This window comes from Rana temporaria, chromosome 13 (assembly GCF_905171775.1).
Source record: "Rana temporaria chromosome 13, aRanTem1.1, whole genome shotgun sequence".
NCBI classification, from domain to species: Eukaryota; Metazoa; Chordata; class Amphibia; order Anura; family Ranidae; genus Rana; species Rana temporaria.
Window position 1 is genome coordinate 76,760,484 of NC_053501.1, and position 21,754 is coordinate 76,782,237.

The 21,754-nt window shown below is 43.6% G+C and overlaps 1 protein-coding gene across 1 annotated transcript in view; it reads right to left on the bottom strand.

Annotated features, from left to right (window-relative positions):
• Positions 1-8,053: 8,053 nt before the first annotated feature.
• The window catches only part of NUSAP1 (nucleolar and spindle associated protein 1), a 132,525-nt gene continuing 118,824 nt past the window's right edge, over positions 8,054-21,754 (bottom strand). The window contains exon 11 of the mRNA XM_040332709.1: positions 8,054-10,014. Within this exon, the coding sequence (XP_040188643.1) occupies positions 9,927-10,014 (88 nt within the window). The 3' untranslated portion in view covers positions 8,054-9,926. The remainder of the gene's footprint in view (positions 10,015-21,754) is intronic.

The following is a 21,754-nucleotide window of genomic DNA, read 5'->3' on the forward strand; positions in this document are numbered from 1 at the left end:
GACAGAAGCCCGGGCTCCCCCCCCCGAAGACGTCTGAGGAAGCCTGGGAAGGGGCCCCTGTAAAAGAGCTAAAGAAGAAAGCGGCCCCCACCCGACAGAAGAGAACCAGACGGCGGTGAAGACTGGGACCCCCCCCCCCCAGAAGACGTCGGAAAAAGCAAGCCGCCCCCCCCTCGTAAAAGAGCTAAAGAAGAGGGGGGCCCCGGAGCCGACTAATAAAAAAAATACACAGGTTTTTAAAATATTTTAACACTTTACTTCCAGGTGAATGGGTAGGGGTACGATGTACCCCATACTCATTCACCTAGGGTGGGGGCCGGTATCTGGGGGCCCCCTTGTTAAAGGGAAGAGGGGGTGGGGGGGCCGCAGTGCACCCCCCTGCACCTACCTCCCCATGTTGAGGGCATACGGCCTGGCACGGTTAAGGAGGAACGCTCGTTCGTCCCCACCCCCTTTCCTGACCGGCCGCTCGGATACGGGTCTGGCATGGATTTTGGGGGGACCCCCACGCAGTTTTTCGGCGTAGGGGGTTCCCCTTTAAATCCGCACCAGACCCATGGGCCTGGTATGCTCTTGGAGGGGAACCCATGCTGTTTTTTGCTTAAAACTTGGCGTGGAGTTCCCCCTCAAGATCAGTAGAATACAAGTCACATGCCAAAGTTGGAGCGTGCAAGACTGCGTTTCGACTTTGATCCTACTTCACTCAATTGAACATCATTGAAGTAGGACCAAAGTAGTACAGGGAGTGTTTGCAAAGTCGGACCGACATGTGTCGGACCAGTTAAGACGGCTCCCATAGGGAAACATTGCTTTTCACACGTCATGCGACATGAGCTCCCAATGTCAGAGCGTATGTCGGACTAGTGTGAACCCGGCCTCAATCTCATGTTCGCAACACAGCTTGACCTCAGCTGTGATTCATTTGTATCCATTACGCAATAAGCATTTGTCTTTTTAGGTCCCTTTCACACAGACAGCTAGAATGGTGCTTTTAGCTGTGGATTTTCTAGTTTTCTACCGCAGCTAAAAACACACATTGCTTTCCTATGGCCCCATTCACACACAGTGCTTAGCTGCGATTTCGTTACATGCGGTTTGGTGCGAATAGAAAAAATAGAATTAAATGCGTCCAGGTGCGATTTAGCGAAGCTATATGCACATAACTGCAGGTAATTGCAGTCTTTTGTGTCAACTGCGGATAGCAGCGCGAGAAGAAAAAAATCAAAAAAACGAAGTTACTTACTGGTAACGTTCTTTCCCGTAGTCTCAGGACAGCCACCTGAGACCTTGGCTCCTCCCCTCTGTTGGAAACACCGCGCCAGCCCATAAATTTCCTCCTCCCCTGCTGGTCCTCAGTTCTTTTAGAGCACCTCCAGTTGCTGGGGAGACACAAGAAAACATGATACACATCGTTAACCATATCACAATTCCTGTAAGGAAATCTTATACATACCTTTGGGTGGGTTACCCGGCTGTCCTGAAAGACTACGGGAAAGAACGTTACCAGTAAGTAACTTCGTTTTTCCCCTAATCGTCTTTCAGGACAGCCACCTGAGAGGATAACCAAGCACTTACCCTAGGGCGGGACCACAGCTGGTAAGACCTTACGTCCAAAGGTCTGATCCTTAGCTGACCAAAGATCCACCCTATAGTGTCTTACAAAGGTGGCAAAACTGGACCATGTCGCCGCTTTACAGATCTGCTCCGGCGTTGCTCCAGCTCTCTCTGCCTGTGAGGCTGCCATAGACCTTGTGGAGTGCGCTTTGATACCCTCTGGAATCGGTATGCCTCCTAATCTGTAAGCTTGCTCAATGGCTTCCTTTAACCATCTAGCTATAGTGCGCCTGGTAGCTCTATGTCCTTTTCTAGCTCCAGAATGCAAAATAAATAAAGAGTCCGTTTTCCTTAAAGTTTTAGTCACTTCTAAATAATGCAAGACGCATCTCCTGACGTCTAAGCTATGGAATTTCACTTCCTGTTCTCTGGAAGGGTTCGGACAAAATGAAGGTAATATAATTTCTTGTTCTCTATGGAACCTTGAGATTACTTTAGGCAGGAATCCCGGATCCAACTTAAAAATTATACGATCTGCGAAGATCTGAAAAAAGGGGGGTCTGATCGATAGGGCCTCTAACTCACAGACCCGTCTTGCTGTGGTGATTGCCACCAAAAAGACTGCTTTTAGTGTCAGCGTCTTTAGATTGCAATCCTCCAAAGGCTCAAAAGGTTTGGATGTCAAAGTCTGTAGTACCAATGACAGGTCCCATTTCGGGAAGACTGAATTCTGAATAGGTCTCTGCCGGCTCAAGGATCTGAAGAATCTGACTATCCATGGGTCAGATGCTAGCCTTTCCTCTAGGAACACTGACAGTGCGGATACTTGACCTTTTAGCGTATTAAAGGCTTAGTCCTTTTTCTACTCCCTTCTGTAAAAACTCTAGGACGGCCACTGAACTCTGTGTATTAAAGGAGTTTTCTGTGCACCATTTGCCAAAGCACTTCCACACCTTTTCATAAATTTTGCGTGTCTCTATCTTTCTACTTTTCAGTAGAGTCGCAATTAAGTGGTTCGAGAAACCTTTTGCTTTCAGCAGCTGCTCCTCAGAAACCACGCGGCCAAGTTCCACTTTTCCACTTGGGGGCAGTATACTGGGCCTTGGGAGAGTAGGTCCTCCTGGACTGGCAACAACCAGGGGGGTTCTATAGCTAGCTCTTTCAGTATAGAGAACCACGGTCTCCTGGGCCAGTGAGGTGCTATGAGAATCAGGCTGGTGTTCTCTGCACGCAGTTTCCGTAACACTTGTGGAATTAATACTGGTGGAGGAAAGGCATAACATGTCCTGAAAGTCCACTCTTGTGCTAAAGCATCCACTCCCAGTGCTCCGTCCTCTGTTTAGAGAGAAGGTCTTGACCTTTTTGTTCTTCTTGGATGCGAATAAATCCACTTGAGGTGTTCCCCATTTTAGTGTGATCTGCCTGAACACCTCCTGATTTAGTTCCCAGTCGCTTTCCTTCAGCTGAATTCTGCTGAGGAAATCCGCTGTGTTTAAATCCCCTTTTAGGTGGATTGCTGATAGCGAGAGAATGTTCCTTTCTACCCATGTCAGGATTTCTTTCGCTAATGCCCACAGGGTTCCGCTCCTTGTTCCACCCTGCTTGTTTACATAGGCAATAACTGAAGCGTTGTCGGATCTTATTTGAACATGATGTCCTTTCAGTTGTCCCTGGAAGAATTGAAGTGCAAGCCCTACTGCCTTCAATTCTTTCCAATTGGAGGATCTCCTCCTCTCTTCCCCTTTCCAAATCCCTTGGGTTATTTGGGAGCCCAGATGTGCTCCCCATCCTATGCCACTTGCGTCCGTGGTAAGGATTTGGGAAATGGGAAGTGTCCACAGCCGACCCATGGTCATGTTTTCCACCGTCCTCCACCACCAAAGGGTTCTTTTTACCTGTGGCGGTATTTGAACCTGGGTGTCTAAGGACTCCTGCCTGTGGTCCCAAACCTTTAGAAGGAACATTTGCAGTGGTCGGAAATGTAAGGCTGCCCATTGAACAGCTGGGATTGCTGATGTTAGCAACCCCAGTGTTGACATGATCTGTCTGATGGTACATGGTGAATTCACCTGAATTGCCTTTGTTTCTTTTTGGATTGTTTCTATCTTCTCTTTGGGTAGAAAAATCCTTTGCTGCACAGAGTCTATCACGTACCCCAAGTATGTAATCTGTTGTGTGGGTTTTAGATTTGACTTTTCCACATTTATTAACCACCCTAGATCTTTCAAAAAGATCTGTGTGGTCTCGAGGTTCTTTTATAACCTCTCTGGGGTTTCTGCGAACAGCAGCAGATCGTCCAGATATGCAATGATGGAAATGCCTTGGACTCGCAAGGGTGCCAGGGCTTCCGCCAGAATCTTCGTGAAGATTCTGGGTGAGGAAGAGAGGCCGAAGGGTAAGGCCTGGAACTGTAAATGTAAGGTTCTGTTTCCCGTCTCCATCGCCAATCTCAGGAACCGTTGGTGGTCCTTGTGTATTGGGACGTGTAAGTAGGCGTCCTTTAGATCTAAGGAGACCAGGAAACAGTTTGTAGGTAGTAAGGCTTTCACTGAATAAATTGAGTCCATTCTGAACCTCTTGTAGGTTATGGACAAGTTCAGGGGTTTGAGTTTTAAGATTAGTCTGACCTTCCCCGTGGGTTTTTGTACTCCAAAAATGTGGGAGTAGAACAGAGTCCCCTTTCTTTTTTGGGAACCTCCACTACTACCTCCTGTTTTTTTAGAACCTCCAGGGCTCTCAATAACCCTTCGGCTTTTCTTCTGTCCCTCGGAAGTTTCGTTAAATAAAACTTTCTTGGGGGTGTTTGAGAATTCCAGATGATAACCTTCCTTTATGATCCTCAATATGAATCGATTGGAAGTCACCTTTTCCCACTGAGGGAGGAAGTCCCCCAGTCTTCCCACTGTGAGCAATCTGTCATTTTTTATCATAGGCTTGTTCAGGAGCACGAAAAATAGCTCCTGCTTTTCCTTTCCCCTTCTGGGCCCAGGGTCTTTTTTGATTGTCTACCTTGGGTGTGAAGCGGGGACCTTTTGGTACCCAATTAAATTAGTTTTGTCTCTTTTTGGTCTGCTGTGGCTGACTCCAGGGTGCTTTGCGTTTCAGCGGAAACGCTTTTTTCTTATCCGCTGTACGGTCCAGCACTTTCTCTAATCCAGGCCCAAAGAGCAGGTCCCCTGTAAATGGGATGCTGCATAATTTGGTTTTAGACGCGCAGTCCCCCTGCCATGTCTTTAACCATAAGGCCCTCCTAGTTGAGTTAGCTAATGCAGACGATCTAGCTGCCATCCGTACCAGTTCAGCTGAGGCGTCTGCAATATAAGCTATGCCTCTCAACAATGTGGGAAATGAGGATAGGATTTGGTCTTTTGCCGTCTCCTCCTCAATGTGCTCCTGAATCTGGTTCAGCCAAAATTCCATGTTCCTGGCTACCACCGTGACTGCCATTGCTGGTTTCAAACTACCCAGCGTGGAGTCCCAGGACTTTTTTAGTAATGAATCCATTTTCTTATCCATAGGTTCGGATAGAATGCCCATGTCCTCAAAAGCTAGGTCTGTGTGCCTTGAAACTTGGGAAAAGGCAGCATCCAGCTTTGGTGTCTTATTCCAAATTGAGGATGGGTCATCCGAAAATGGGAATCGTCTTTTCAAAGCTTTGGAAAAGAATGGTTTTCTTTCTGGTTCCTGCCATTCTTTAATTGCTTCGATCAAAACATCATGGACTGGGAAATTTTTACTTTCCTGGTCGCCTAAACCCTCATACATCTGGTCATGCAATGATAATGGTTTTTTCTCTGTTTGAATACCCAGAGTGGCATAAATAGCTCCCAATAAGTGATCTACATCCTCCAAAGAGAGTTTGTAGCGGGAGGGCTTCCTGGAATCACCTTCCCGAGCCTCCTCCTCTGATTCCTGTGAACCGGACACTGCGCTGTCAGGTTCCTCTTCCAGCTCCTCACTAGGAACTCTTGAAGGGCCTGCACTAGTGAAAGGTCTTACTCCCGGGACTAACGTTGTTGCCTGTTCAGGAGGAGCTGACTGAAGCTGCGTGATCTGGAAATTTTCAAAAAATGTTTTGAATGACCCAAAGGTGTTATAGTTCTTTAACTGATGAGGCCAAATCACTTTGTTCCGCAGTGTGCTCCTGTACTAACTTATCAATACAGTCGCTACAAATAGCCTTTTTCCATGACTCCCTAAGTGTGACTTTACAGGATGGACATCTTTTCTTTGAACTGTGGGTATTCTTGTCTGTCAGTTTTCTGAAAGACACAAGTGAAAATATATACCCCATGATTAGTACCGTAGCCTTCCCCCTGCTACACAGCAGGTGCGCAGTGTCTTCATATGGGCTTACCACACTAGGGGCCCTATGAATCACCCTCTGACACTGAGGGGTTAACCCACCTCCCCCTCCCCATTACCCTGGGGGGTGTAGAGGGATGGTGAGCCATTTTCTAGGAGAGGGGAAATCCACCCTAGGTTCCCCTTAGCTTGCTGTGGCTGGAGCTGGTCTCTGCTGGAGCAACATCTTTCCCTTCTGCCTCCGACATGTCTGTGTCACCAGCGCCGCGTGTGCTGTCTCTACAGCGTCTATGCAGCTCCCTCCAGCCATTGCCTGGCTCCGTTTTTTGAATTTCGCGCCTGGAACCGGAAGCCGCGAACCCGGAAGTACACGCCCCCGTGCCGGAATGACGTCACCCGCCATCGGCTCCGAGCGGTCCTAGTACACAGCGTGGCTTGCGCTTCTGGAATCCCCATTCCTCCAGCAGCCACACGCGCTGAGTATGGGACGCTGGCTGCACTTCCTCGCACCGCACTCGGTGCATACAAACACGGAGCCCCCCCGACTTACACCTGCGCTCAGGGATGTGAGGGTGGCCATCTGCTTCAGGTTAGTACCTGTTTTTAAGTCCAGAGAGCCCCTGCTCCCTTTCAGGACCGTCTTGCCTGAGCCTCCCTTGGCTCTCCTGGCTTGTTCCTATGGTGTCTCCCCTCTGGAGGAAACACAAATAACTGAGGACCAGCAGGGGAGGAGGAAATTTATGGGCTGGCGCGGTGTTTCCAACAGAGGGGAGGAGCCAAGGTCTCTCAGGTGGCTGTCCTGAAAGACGATTAGGGGAAAAAAAAGGGTTGCTATGGGAATGACTACCGCAGCTAAACACGGCCGCATGTAACTGCAATGTACAAATGCAGCCAATTGCAGTGCCTGGAGCCTTGAATTTCACAGAACATTTACATGCTTTTAGCTGCGGCAAAACAGCCGTCCGTGTGAAAGGCGCCTTATACTAGTTACTTCCATGGTATACTGTGGGATTTTAGATGCGTGCATGTATACATATAAATTCCTCTTTTTTTGTATGCCAAATACTCACGTTCAACCATGTGTTACATGTTCATGAGGTATGCTTTGTTTATATGCCAATTAAACAATTTTACAATGTGTCCTACCATGTGCCTCACTCAAAGTCCCAAAAACCTCTTTCTTATTGCTTACCAGATCCAAAGACCCATCAAGGTCTATATTCGCATCTGTGAGCTTTATTACCCCTCACATTAGGTTCAGATCATCTTGGCTTATCCAGCCTCCTCGTAGGGAACCGTTGGTGAAAACGACCCAATCTAGACACTGCACAATGAGTTTCCCCTTTCTCATATGATTAATGGTTGGATCGCCTTCTGTGGATATCCAGTGATTATTACCTTTGGTCCGTTTTCACCATCGTTTCCCTACAAGGAGGCTGGATAAGTGAAGATGTGAGGGGTAATAAAGCTCACAGAAGCGAATATAGTCCTTGATAGGTCTTTGGATCTGGTAAGAAGATATTTTTGCCTCATCTAAGCACTGGGTGTTGCACTGAATTCAAGGACCTTGCACATTATCACTTTATAGACTTTGGTGTTTCATATACATTTTTTATATATTGTATACAATACGTTTTTATGATGTATTTTGTAATTTATTTTGCTTCACATTTTTTTATTGATGTCATAAGACAGTGAAACACTTTTTTAATTATGTTTCTGGATGTTGCTGGGTACAATGTTGTGAGTGCTGCTGTCAATTCACATATACACCAAGTGCATTTATTTTTCCATATTTATGACCGAGAGCTGAAAATTAGCCTGGGCAGGAAGGGGGTAAAAAGGGTCTGGTTTTGAGATGGTTAAATGACAAATGCGAACTAGAAACATTTAGTGATTATAAAAAACACTTTTGCAACAGTGCTGTTACTTTTTCTGAAAGAATAGCCATTCTACTAAGCAGAACTTTGTTAAATAATTCAATAAAATGATGGAGCAAACTGATACAGCTTTTGGCATTACACAGTAGAGTAAAGACAAACTAACCAAAAACATAATATATTTCAGTTGTCACTTTAAATTACAAAATAAAATGGCTACAGACGATCTAGAATAGCAAGCAATAGTAGGATGCAAGCAAATGTGAACTAGAAACATTTAGTGATTATAAATAAACACTACTACAACAGTGCTGTTACTTTAGATTATGTTTATTTTTTTCTGGAGGAACAGCCATTCTACTAAGCAGAACTTAACCGATTCAACAAAATGATGGAGCAAACCAATACAGCTTTTTGGCATTACACAGTAGAGTAAAGACAAACTAACCACAACCATAAGCAATATATTTCAGTTCAGTCAGTTTAAATTTAAAAAAATAAAATGGCTACAGACGATCTAGAATAGCAAAAAATAGTAAGATATACAAATTGTCTATAGTCACCTCAACACTTTAAGAAGCGCCAATTTGAAGGAGTTATAAAATAGGGCAATAGCCTTTGCCAGGACCTAATACTGCACCTAATCTAAGTGGATATATCACCATAAAGCTGTGCTTTCAGTAATGGAATGTTTTAGTGCAAGTTCGTACTATTATTATATTTTTGGAGTCATATGCTTCCAGTATAGCAGTTGACAAACAGATCAGAGAATATTTGTAAATTCTTGCAGCTGGACCCAACCTCTCTAGGCATTACATTATTAAACGTACTCATTAGCCAGCTTGCGATTGCTAAAACCGACCATACATGGTTCGAAATTTGCCTGAATTTTGATTCATGTATGGGCAGGGTGGTTGTAAATAAATATCTGATTGACTTCTGTACAACCACCCTGTCAATTTTTTTCTGCTCAATCAGCGACTATAACCAGCTGCACCGATCAATGTATTAGAAATTGGGGAATTCTCCTCAGTGTCAGAATAGAATAGTGCAGTGGATGGAGGAATCAAGTCATTTTTTTCTTTGTTCAGCCCATTATATATTCCTTAACATTGGGGCTGGAAATATCTACAAAGCTCCATCAATAAGCACATACCTCTACATTTTGGAATGGTTTGGTTTGCTATGCATACCTGTTTAAAGCGACGGGTCCTTTCAGTAAGCTCTGATATAACAAACTAATCTCAGAGCTGCCATTGTAGGCTCCATGGATACAATGAGAGGTTTAAGCACAATACTTAATTCAAGGAAATTAAACTTCTCAGATGAACATTGGGAAATAAAAACTAAAGGTCCATTTCTGCTACAGTATTTAGTATGTGAGTGCATATATAATATAATATCGATATCTTTAAAGAAGAATTTTACCCAGTAGCACTGGTCCAGCTTGGACCAATGTAATTATGCATATACTATACCTGGCTGATCCCCCTAGAAGCTACAAATCACTGTAGTGGGCACTGCTATGCCAGTGATCTCCACTAGCTTCCGAGTCCTCTGTGAATGGGCTGCACAGTGAACAAAGGACGTCACCCACTTGGCATTTGCCCAATTTAAAGATTGCTTCGCATTTTATTACAGGTATTCAAATTGTTCGACAATTTACAGAGCACTTTACATATATATTGTACATTCATTTTCTCTATGTATTCAGAACGTTGTCCGACTGTGGAGGCCGGACAGTGACATCACAATCTCCAACTTTGCTCAATTTGAAAATGCAAAGCATTCTCTGCGTGGCACCCATGCCAAGCAGACGGCCTGCTGTGTTCACTAAGCAGTTGGGCAGCCACTCGGCATGGAATCCAGAAGCTAGTGGAGATCACTATAGTAGTGGTGCCTTCTATGGCGATTTCCAGCTTCCAGGGGGATAAACCATGGATGGCATAGTTACATTGGTCCCACCTGAACTAATGCAACTGTGTAAAGATGTACAAACCAGGAATTTATAATTTTTAGTTGAATTTAATATTTAACCTGGTAAAATTGTTTATCTAGCAATCCTGGTGTATATGAGAAACAATGAAAAAGAGCAAAGTACATTTAAAACAAAGCACTGACAACAAATTAAATAACCATTTTCTAACTTGCCCGGTATGTACACAATGTATATAAAATAGCAACATTTTACTGCATTACAACGCCTCTCCGTGTCCCAACAGTATTGTCTCTCTTGAGTTTTCTGTCTTCTTCATGCCGTTTGCGTCTGCAATCACTTTTAAAAGAAAATATATAAAAAAAAAAAAAGAAGGTTATTAACCACTTCCATACCAGGCACTTACCCACCTTCCCGCCCAAGCCAATTTTCAGCACTGTCGCACTTTGAATGGCAATTGCGCGGTCATGCTACACTGTACCCAAACAAAATTGGCGTCCTTTTTTCCCCCACAAATAGAGCTTTCTTTTGGTGGTATTTGATCACCTCTGCGGTTTTTTTTTTTGAGCAACAACTAAAAAAACTGAAAATTTTGAAAAAAAAATATGTTTTTCTCTTTCAATTACGGGCACTGATATGGCGGCACTAATGGGCACCGATGAGATGGTACTACCTCATCGATGTCCATCAGTGCCGACGGGCACAGATGAGGTGGCACTGATTGGCGGCGCTGGTATGTGGCACTGATGGGCACACATAGGCGGCACTGATGGGCACACATAGGCGGCACTGATGGGCACATAGGCGGCACAGATGGGGGGCACTCATGGATACTTATGGGTGGCAGATGGGCACTGATAGGTGGGCACTGGGCATGGATGGGCACTGTGGGGTGGCACTGATGGACACTGGGGTGGCACTGATTTATCCAGGTTGCCAGTCAGTGCCCATTTGTGGGCACTGATTGGCATCTTTTTTTTTTTTTTTTTTTTTTTTAGACTTTTTTTTCAGACTTTTTTTTTGTTTGGCCCACCCTGGTGGTCCATGGTGGGCTTCCCTGGTGGTCCAGTGTGGCGATCCGAGGGGGGGCTGCGCTGATAAACAATCAGCGCGAACCCCCCGTCAGGAGAGCCGCCGATCGGCTCTCCTTTACTCGTGTCTGTCAGACGCGAGTGAGGAAGAGCCATCAACAGCTCTTCCTGTTTACATTGTGATCAGCCGTGGTTGGATACGGCTGATCACGTGGTAAAGAGTCTCTGCCGGAGGCTCTTTACCGAGATCGGAGATGCAGGGTGTCAGACTGTTCATAAATCATATCTAAAACATGCAAAATATATAAACGAAATCACCATGTGAAAGAGTGTTATAGTGATTTAACATGACAGGGGTTAAAGGACATGAAACAAAAACACAAGTACCATAGTGTTCTCTGCTTTTGAATTTATTAAAAAAGCCCCCCTAAAAAGTTACACTTACAAGAAATAACAATAAAACGGCATGTATCAAATCACCAGCTCATTCACTGCAGATCTACTGATGAAGGTCAATGAGAGGCCGACACACGTTTAGAGGGGAGGAGTCATATCTGATGTCAGGCGAAGCACCGTGAGTCTAGATCTGCCGTCAATATACACATCAAATTTGTTCATCCGTTTCTTAAGAGCACATTTTAAACCCAGCTTCAGACTATTATTTTTATTGTGATTTAACTCGATTTTACTCAAATTATAAAATCCCAGTGTTTAATTGGCCCTCCTCTTTTTTTGGGATTGAACTTGTTTCCCTGACCTACACCCTCTCTCTTTGAAATGGTACTGCCTCCCTGTTTGGGTAATATGGGGTAGGGTTCCTTCCTCCCCCTCTGTTCCCAGGATGGGTTTTAGCCACATGGAGTAACCCCCCCCCCCCATTGGTCCAAAAAAGACTTGATTTGCTCATCATTTACATTATACTCGTCATTCTAAGGCTTGATACCCATTCTGAGTAGGAATCTGGTATCTTGGATCAACATATTGATTATACGGCTGTTGGTTCCATTGCTGATAATCAGGTGGGGGTAAGGAACATAGTCTCCACCCCTATTATACTGTGGATATTCAGAAGTTGATGAATTGCCATCATACCGATTTCCACCTTGTGGGTTACACCCCTGCTCCCTAGTTCCATTATTATTATTAGTGCTGGGATTCTGACCACCATTCCCTTTCGCTGTGTTTTTTCCTTTTATATTCTGGATCTTATCACCTCTAGTTTGACCTGTACAATATGTGAAGAATTTATGTGTGCCGTTTTAATAAATGTATTTATAGTACTTCACTATTGCAAGCACTTTTTTAGTTTTACATGTGGAGAGCATTGGTTCACTGAACACTGATGGAATTGCTTGGAGAGTTCACCAAGTTTTTAATGCAGAGTATGAGGCATATTCTTGTGGGGAGTGCAAATCCTTAATGGTGCGGAGTCACAGAAACAAGTGGTGTGGTGGAAGAATTATTTCAAGTTTTTTAAGAAGATTGAATGTTTAACCACTTAAGACCTGGACCAAAATGCAGGTAAAGGACCTGGACAGTTTTTGTGATTCTGCACTGCGTCGCTTTAACTGACAATTGCACAGTCGTGCGACGTGGCTGCCAAACAAAATTGGCGTTCTTTTTTTCCCCACAAATAGAGCTTTCTTTTGGTGGCATTTGATCACCTCTGCGGTTTTTATTTTTTGCGCTATAAACAAAAATAGAGCGACAATTTTGAATAAAAAGCAATATTTTTTCCTTTTTGCTACAATATCCCCCAAAAATATATAAAAAAAAGTTTTTTCCTCAGTTTAGACCTATACTTATTCTTATACCTATTTTTGGTAAAAAAAAATTAAAAAAAAAAAATCGGAATAAGCGTTTATCGATTGGTTTGAGCAAAATGTATAGTGTTTACAAAATAGGGGATAGTTTTATTGCATTTTTATAAAAAAAAATTTTTTTTACTACTAATGGCAGCGATCAGCGATTTTTTTTCGTGACCGCGACATTATTTTGGACACATCGGACAATTTTGACACATTTTTGGGACAATTGTCATTTTCACAGCAAAAATTTCTATAAAAATGCATGGTTTACTGTGAAAATGACAATTGCAGTTTGGGAGTTAACCACTAGGGGGCGCTGAAGGGGTTAAGTGTGACCTCATATGTGTTTCTAACTGTAGGGGGGGCTGGACGTGTGACATCATTGATCCTGTTTCCCTATATAAGGGAAGAAATATTATTAATATATTAGTGAAGAAAGGGGAAGCTGTGTTTACACACAGCTCTCCTCGTTCTTCAGCTCCAGGGACTGATCGCGGGACTCCAGGGCGATCGGGTCCCGCGGTCACGGAGCTTCGGACCGGGTTGCGGTTAAGTGTGAACACCTGGAAAAACATTACAATTTATGGACTTAATTTTTTCACACTTTAGGTGTGGATTTTGGATGAACACTTATGAATATTTGTTTAGAGATCATACATATATTTAGTATAATTTCATACATTTCTTTTTTGTCATGTTTAATCACTAGAACACTCTTTCACGTAGTGATTTAGTTTATATATTTTGCATGTTTTAGATATTTTTTTCATTTAACATTTTGCATAAGTAAATCAAGAATGCTTCAAAAATAGAAGTGTTAATAATGTATGATTATCAATTAACAGAATGGATAGTAAATGAACAAAAATGAATTAAATGTAAAAAAAATATATATAACGTTCATTAGATGAAAAAACGTACATAATGGAAAAAGACGTCTGATAGGAATCAGGACATGAGCTCCAAAATGTAAATTAAAAAGCATAATGCATATATGGGTACAACCAGTAAGAATTCATACGACAAGGGTCCTAAAGGGTTTTGTATCAAGAGTGGTTTTACACCTTACTGTCATTTTCCTTCTACATATCTGAGTAATGCTATGAGGTTGTCCTTTTTAACTGCTGGGTCCTTTGACAATTTCCTTTCTGCTTTTTGTCCTTTGTAATGAATCTATAACTATGGATCAATATTATGTCAACGGTCTTGGGCTTTTCAATAATGTACAATTCTGTAACTATTTCTGCTAATTAAAATTGGTTAATTCAATTTTTTTACTCCACAAATCATAATTTGTCACAGGAGTTTTTTTTGCTTTCTGGGTCTGTGTTCTGCCTGTGGTCACACTGGCAGTTGTCGGGCACCCCGGGTCCACTCATGGTAGGGAGTGCTTGAATGGTTTGGTTCTACCCCCACGCCTCACCACAGGCTGGGGGGGGGGGGGGGGTTCTCGAGCTCGGTCTTTCCCCGTATGCTCCATAGCGGGCACTTCATCTTTGGCCGCTAGAGGGAGCTCCTACCATGCCGGCGGCGTTACGTGATCCTCCCGGACGTTGACTGTTGTGCGCGGAATGCGGTGACGTCACGTTGACAGCGGTGGCTGGGGATTTGCGTCCCCGCACGTGGGAGGGGGGGGTGGCGTGTTATGGGGGGGGGGGGGGATTAGAGCCGGGACTCAAGCATGCCCAGTTCAGGACCTTCACCCCTATAAATAGTACAGCCCCAGAGAGCTCTCACTTCAGAGGGAGTTTGGTCTCTTGCAATTAAAGTAATATGGTCCAACTTTTTTTTTTTTACATTTTGATGTAGATTCCCGGGAACATCAAACCTTATACTCACTTAGGCCCCTTTCACACTGGGGCGTTTTTCGAGCGAAGCCTCATCTGCAATCCCAATGTGAAAGCCTGGGTGCTTTTAGAGCCCTTTCACACTGCCAGTGCCCGAAAAAATGCTGCTAAAGCACCGCCAAGACCAAAGTTTAGGGAGTTTTTGCAGTGCCTCAGTGTGAAAGGGCAAGGCGTTTTTACAGCGCTTTCAATTCATTTCAATGGAGAGGGGCGTTTTTGGAGCGTTTCTTCAGTGCCCAAAAGCTGCTCCAAAGATGCTGCTTGCAGGACTCCGTGTGAAAGGGTCCATTGAGATGCATGGAGAGCGTTTTAATAGCGATATTTTTAACGCTAAAACGCTGTAAAAACCAGGGCTGTGGAGTCGGAGTCGAGGGAAATTTTGGGTACCTGGAGTCGGAGTCGGAAAACAATGCACCGGCTCCGACTCCTACTAAATTTAGATTGGAATTAAAAAAAAAAAAAAGCAAGTTTAAATGTCCCAATTCACAAAAAGTTATAATTAATGACTTCTCTACTGTAAGAATAAAGACCAATGCATGCAGTGCCTCACGTAACCGCAAAACGAACACGTTAAGTGACCGTGAAGAAGCATGCTTTTCATGTGCTTCACTATATGGCACGCAACGCACAATTAGGAGCTGCAATACATATACTTTCCATAGTGTTGTGTTCTGCTTTTACAGGGAACGCATGTTAGAGAACCAGTAAGTGTCCAAATAAAAAAATTCCAACAGGAGTTTTATAAAGCACTAAAAGAAGTTGAAAAGTATGATCGCTCATCAAAACTTACTGTTGAAGAAGCCATCCTTGTTTATCCAGAGATCGTTAGTGATGTGGCCAGAATAGTTACTGCAATGCCACCCACCCAAGTCAGTGTCGAAAGATTATTTTCAGCCCTAAAAATAATAAAGTCGGACTTAAGAGCCTCTATGAAAGAGGATCTGGCAGAGGCAATTCTCTTCCTTAGAACTCTACATTGAATTGATTTGCATCTGCTAAGCCTATAACTACATTTCAAGATTAATATAAACCATTTCTAGGTTTTACAGATTTTGTTTTTGGTTCATTATAGATAAGCTTTGTTTTTGTTCTAAAACAACCAAATAATGTGGTTTGTATTTTTGAACTGGTAAAGATCCTGTTCCTGATGTTTATGCCTGCTGCTACTATCCAGTCACTTGATTGTTTTCATTGTGTTTGTCTTTAGCTTAAACTGTGCAATACAGTAGACTGCTGGCTTCCCAGCCAGTAGTCCTGTGGTAGGTTGCGTTTCTTTCCCTCAAGGAATGTATAAAATACATTCGCATATTAATACAGAGGAGTCGGAAGTACATAAAACTGAGGAGTCGGAACATCTATCTACCGACTCCACAGCCCTGGTAAAAACGCTTCAGTGTGAAAGGGGTCTAAGGAGAACTCTCTAGCAAACTTCTCTACATTTTCAATTACATTGCCAAGTGGTTTACTTCATCTACTCAGACAGTCCAGGTAACTGTCTCCTCATCTTTTCCCCATTTTTAAAGCACTTTTACTTTTTCACCGACACACATCCTCCACTTCATACTTCACAGTTTCTCACTTTGATTTGTACAGGTTTATTTCAGTACATTACTGATCTTTCACCCATTTAGTCATATTAGGTCCCCTGCACATTCCACAATGTTTCCATAACCCACACGCTTGATCATCCACCTTGGCCCCTTCACGACACATTTTCCTTTTTGGTCACGTATACATAGATTTCCATCCATTTAAACTTTTTTTTTTTTTTTTCTAATCCATTCACCTCATTTTCTACACCATTTGTCGATACCCTCACTAACATTGGGCCAGACTCAGGTACAATTGCGGCGGCACAACGTACCCCGTTTACGTTACACCGCCGCAATTTTTCAGTCTAAGTGCCCGATCCTCAAAGCACTTACCTGTAAACTTGCGGCGGTGTATCGTAAACACGTCCGGCGCAAGCCAGCCCAATTTAAATGGGCCGAGTACCATTTAAATTAGGCGCGCTCCCGCGCCGGACGTACTGCGCATGCTCCGTTCGCAATTTTCCCGACGTGCTTTGCGTGAAATTACGGCGGCGCGACGTGTTTGTGAATCGCGACGTGCGTAACGTACTTACGCCGGGGAAAAAAAATTCTAAAGCGACGCGGGAACGACGGGCATACTTTAACATGGTGGAGTAATTTTACACCATGTTAATAGCAACCCTAACTTTGCGATGGGAAACTAAGACTTGCGCCGATGTAACGACGGGAAAAACCTTTGTGGATCGCCGTAACTGCTAATTTGCATACATTTTTCTCTAGGGCTGCACTTCTTCAGCTGCTTGGTGGTGCGTCTCTATTCATCCCACCTTGCCCTGTGCCTTTCGCCACCCCACCCCCCACCTCTTTTGTTTAGTGTGGGGTTGCGACCCCTCATAAGCCTGGGGATGGTTCGCTTATTCCATAGCCTGGTCCATTTTTCCATCTGACCCCCCCTTTCCTATGTGGTCTTTTGGGAGGGCCTGCTCCTTGCGGCAGTGTCAATGGCCGACCACTAGTCCCAGCTCTCAACATTCATCTTGGTAAATATATACGCATTTGGATTAATGTCACCAACAATGACTGTATATATATATATATATATATACACATACACACACACACACAAATTATATATGTATGCCTTTTTCTTTAACACATTTCATTTATGTGTATATTTCTTTATAGAATTTATGCTTGCAAACTTTCTCCCCCTGAAGACAGCTACTGCTATAAAAGTCAAAATGCGCCAGCGTTTTGCACATAAGCTAAATATATTGACATATGAATTCATATGGGTTGTACCCATCTATGTATTATGCTTTTAATTGACGTTTTGGAGCTCATGTCCTGATTCCTATCAGACTTTTCTATTATGTAAGTTTTTTCATCTAATAAACTTTATATATTTTTCCATTTAATTCATTTCTACAAATTGCTGCAACTCAAAGCCCCTAGGGGTACTTATTGTTTTTTCGAAATCTATTTAGGGGTGTGCAGCACTCTAATTCACAGTTGGTATCGCTTTCCCTTTGCAATAATTACTACTATCTGGGACATCCCAAAGCAATATGTATATATATATGTGTATATATATATATATATATATATATATATATATACACATATATATATACATACATACACATATATATATACATATATATATATATATATATATATATATATATATATATATATATATATATATATATATATATATATATATATATATATATATATATATATATATATATATATATATATATATATATATATATATATATATATATATATATATACACACATACATATACATATATATATATACACACATACATACATACATACATACATACATATATATATATATATACATACACACACACACACACACACACACGTGTATGTGTATATGTACACACACACACACACACACACACACACACACACTATATACACATACACCTATATATACACACACACACACACACACACACACACTTCAGGGGGAGGGAGACACTGCCACCTAAGAAGGACCTATTCTGGGGCCAAAGGCAGTATTCTCCATGGCTCTGACATTCACCTGGTAAAACCGTGCAAATGTACGAGTCAAAAGACCATGTAGCGGCCTTGCAAACCTGAGCCACTGCCGCCTGATGGCGGATATCCCAAGATGCCCCCACCCACCTGGTAGAGAGCACTCTCACCAAAAAGGGTGGGCCTTGCCCTTTCAAACCATATGCTTGAATGATTAACTGGTGGATCCAATGAGAAATGGTTAATCTGGAGGCCGTCTGCCCTTCCAGGGTTTTTCTGGCAGCACAAACCAGGATTCCAGACCTGTGCCGACAAGTCAAGTAAAAACTGACCACCCAAACTACATGCAGAGTATGCAGCGATCTTTCCCTTGTCAACTGTGGACTAGGAAAAAAGAAAGGCGAAACACTGTCCTGATTCAAGTGAAAACTAGAAACCACTTAATGCGAGAAAGATGAATGGGGATGCAACATGGACCAAGAACATCTCTTTTACATAAAAACCACCAACTCTGACACACTTCTTGCCGAAGCCACCTTCCAAGTCAAAGGACTAACGTAGTTTCTCTAATTGGTTCAAGAGGGTGATCCAGGGATAGTGAGCAGCGATAGGAGCGGACCATCGTTGAGCGGGAGCGACAGGGGACAGTGTCACCCCACAGACTGACAGATGAGGCGGACGTGTAACCAACGGGACCAGGAGTCCAAGAGGGAAAGGCTGACGGGAGAGGCGGCAGGTAAGTGGACCGGAGGAGGAGTGTGACAGGCAGACCGGGGAAGCGGTGGGAGCACTGAGACACAGGCTGCCCAGCGGAGTGAAGGTCTGACAAGCCCTGCAAGTGTCAGATTGCAAGGGCGGTGAGCAGGAGCAGAGTGGACAGTGTGTCACAGCCATCAGAAAACTGGTTGACCGTGTTAAGGACCCGAGTACTGTAGAGTAATATTGAACTAAAGGGGTGCCCTTAGTATCTGGGAGTACATTGACTTGATACCTGGGAGTACCGTAGCACCTGGGAGGAACTTAGTACCCGGGAAAGTAGGATCCTGATAGTAAGTCTTATGATCCCCACTAGAATAGAGGGTAAAATGTCCAACAAGATTGACAATTCCACTCAGAGCACATCCTGCACATGTATGCGTTCCTTGATGAGCCAATCGAGAGCGAATACTGCTGTGCGAGATGTGAGAGTTGTTTCTCTGGAACCTCAGATCCTGGTTCTGGAGAAGCATCGGCAACCAGGAAAAGAGCTTGGACATTACCCAGCAGGTGCTGGCCGGGGCCGGTGAAGAGGAGGTTGGAGAGATGGAGGCACAGGAGCCAGGGGTAGCTGGGTGACAACTAGGGGGCGTAGGGGGAAGCGTGCTAGGGAGGCCAGTCTTGAGCTGGTACCCCCATCAGATATGCTAGCTTGCATGATGCTGGAGATATAAGCTCAGTGGTGGCAGAGCTGGAGCAGGCGCCCTCCCATAGCTGCCAGGGGAGTGACGGCTCTAGTAAGGAGGCAGAGATGCAGGAAAGGCTAGACAAGTGCTGGTAGTAGGGGACTTAATTAGGAGGACAAAGAGGGCAATCTGTCAGAAAGACCGCGGTTGACGAACAGTATGTTTACCGGGCGCTCGAGTTTGGCAGATCGGGTGGACAGATTACTGGGTGGGGCTGGGGAGGACCCAGCGGTCATGGCACACAGCACCAATGACAAAGTGAGTGGAAGGTAGGAGTCCTAAAAAAAAATATTTCAGAGACTTAGCGAATAGATTGAGGAAAAAGACTTCCAAGCTAGTTTTCTCCGAAATACTACCTGTCCCTCGAGCCACACCAGAGAGAAAGCAGGAGCTTATGGAACTGAACAAGTGGCTGAGGAATTGGTGTAGGAAAGAGGGGTTTGGGTTCCTGGGCTGACTTCTCAGTTGGTTACTGACTCTTTAGTATGGATGGACTGCACCTCAATGGGGAATGGTACAGCCCTATTGGGAAGATGGCCACAAAGTTGGAGGGGCTTTTAAACTAGGTATGGGGGTGCTCAGAGGAAGCAATAACCAGCAGTGAGCAAAGGACAGAGGGCAATAGTGGAGTCAGTAATAATACAGCTGTGACGTTTAATCCTGGGGTGAATGCAAGGACAATTCAAAAACAAAGCCTGAGGGAAAACGAAGGGAAAGTCAATATACACAAATGCTAGGAGCCTAGCTAAAAAGAAAATGGAGGAACTGGAGCTGCTATTACATAAGGAGGGCTTAGACTTTGTGGGGATAACAAACTTGGATATTCCTTGTATCGGAAAGACAGGGAAAGTAGAAGAGGGGGAGGTGTGTCTATATGTAAATAATTATGCAAGGGTGGTAGAGCGGAGCAACATTGTGAATGGGAAGAGGGGGAGGTGGAAACAGTATGGGTAGAATTTCAAAGAGAAGGAAGAGGGAAATTAATAGTGGGGGTAGGTTTTAGGCCATCACAGTCAGAAATGGCAGGGAAATGTCATAATGGGCGACGTCAATTATCCCGATATTGACTGGGCAGAGGGGACAGCTCACTCATTAAAGGCCCGTCATTTCATGAATGTCTCACAGGACAACTTCATGTCCAAATTGGTGCTTTCCCCAACTAAAAAGAATGCCCTGCTAGATTAATTACGAATGATCTCAAATGTGGAAATACGGGACAACTTGGGATCTAGCGATCATAGGATGATCTCATTTAATGTAAAACATAGAAAAAATGAAGCAGGAGGGAAGCACACTAAATTTCAAATGAGCCAATTTTTCTGAACTGCGATCATTACTACATGACATCAATTGGAACCAAATCCTTGAAACATTGAACACGGAAGAAAAAAGGGAATGAGGGGATGGGTCGCAGTCAGCATTCAAACAATACAAGTAATGCAATAAGAAATTAAGAATACAATAATGGCGGCCAAAAAAGATTACGAGAGACACATAGCTGAGGAGAGTGAAAAAAAATATATATATCACAGCGCAAGATCAGAGCACATTGCCCACATAAAAGATGAGGCAGGGAGGATGGTTAAGGATGACACAGAGAAGGTAACTATACTAAATGCCTTCTCCTCAGTTTTTAAACAGGAAAAGGATGGGTATACAGACCGTGGAAGTACTGTTGGTGATACATCACAGGGCATACCCTTGTGGCTAACAGAGGCCCGAGTGAAGGAAAGACAAGACAAACTTAATACAAATAAATCACTAGGACATTAATACAAATGGTACACCCTGGGACACATATCTCACCCCCCGACAGCTATACGACACTACCTTTGTAGGATGCAACACTGTTGCTCGGCATAGGTCCCCAAAATATTGGTTACTATCAGATGCGGATTATATTCTTTCTTGCTGTCTGTGAGGTGTTGGCTGTCCCAGTATGCCACAGGACCGTTCATTTTAGCACAGACGACGTGTGACTATATCCGTTGCGCCTATCTCAAGCTTGTGAACTGTGTTTTTCACTACGAGATCCTTTTCTAAAATTGTTGACAAGCTTCCTATCGATCCTGTGATATCGGTTGCCATTTATGCCCTATGGATGCATCCATTGAGAGACCATTTGTCATATAACTACCGTGTTTCCCCGAAAATAAGCCCGGGTCTTATATTAATTATGCCAACAAAAGACACAGTAGGGCTTATTTTTGGGGTAGGTCTTACTATGTATTGTGATGTCTTCTCTACCCCTCTCCCTCCCTGCCTGTCAAAAATCCCCAGTGTGAACGGAGTTAAAATGCTTGTAAAATCCTATAATCCACTTATATTACAGTATTATATAATGTACGTGTGTGTTTCTGTAATATAATTGTGCCAAATACC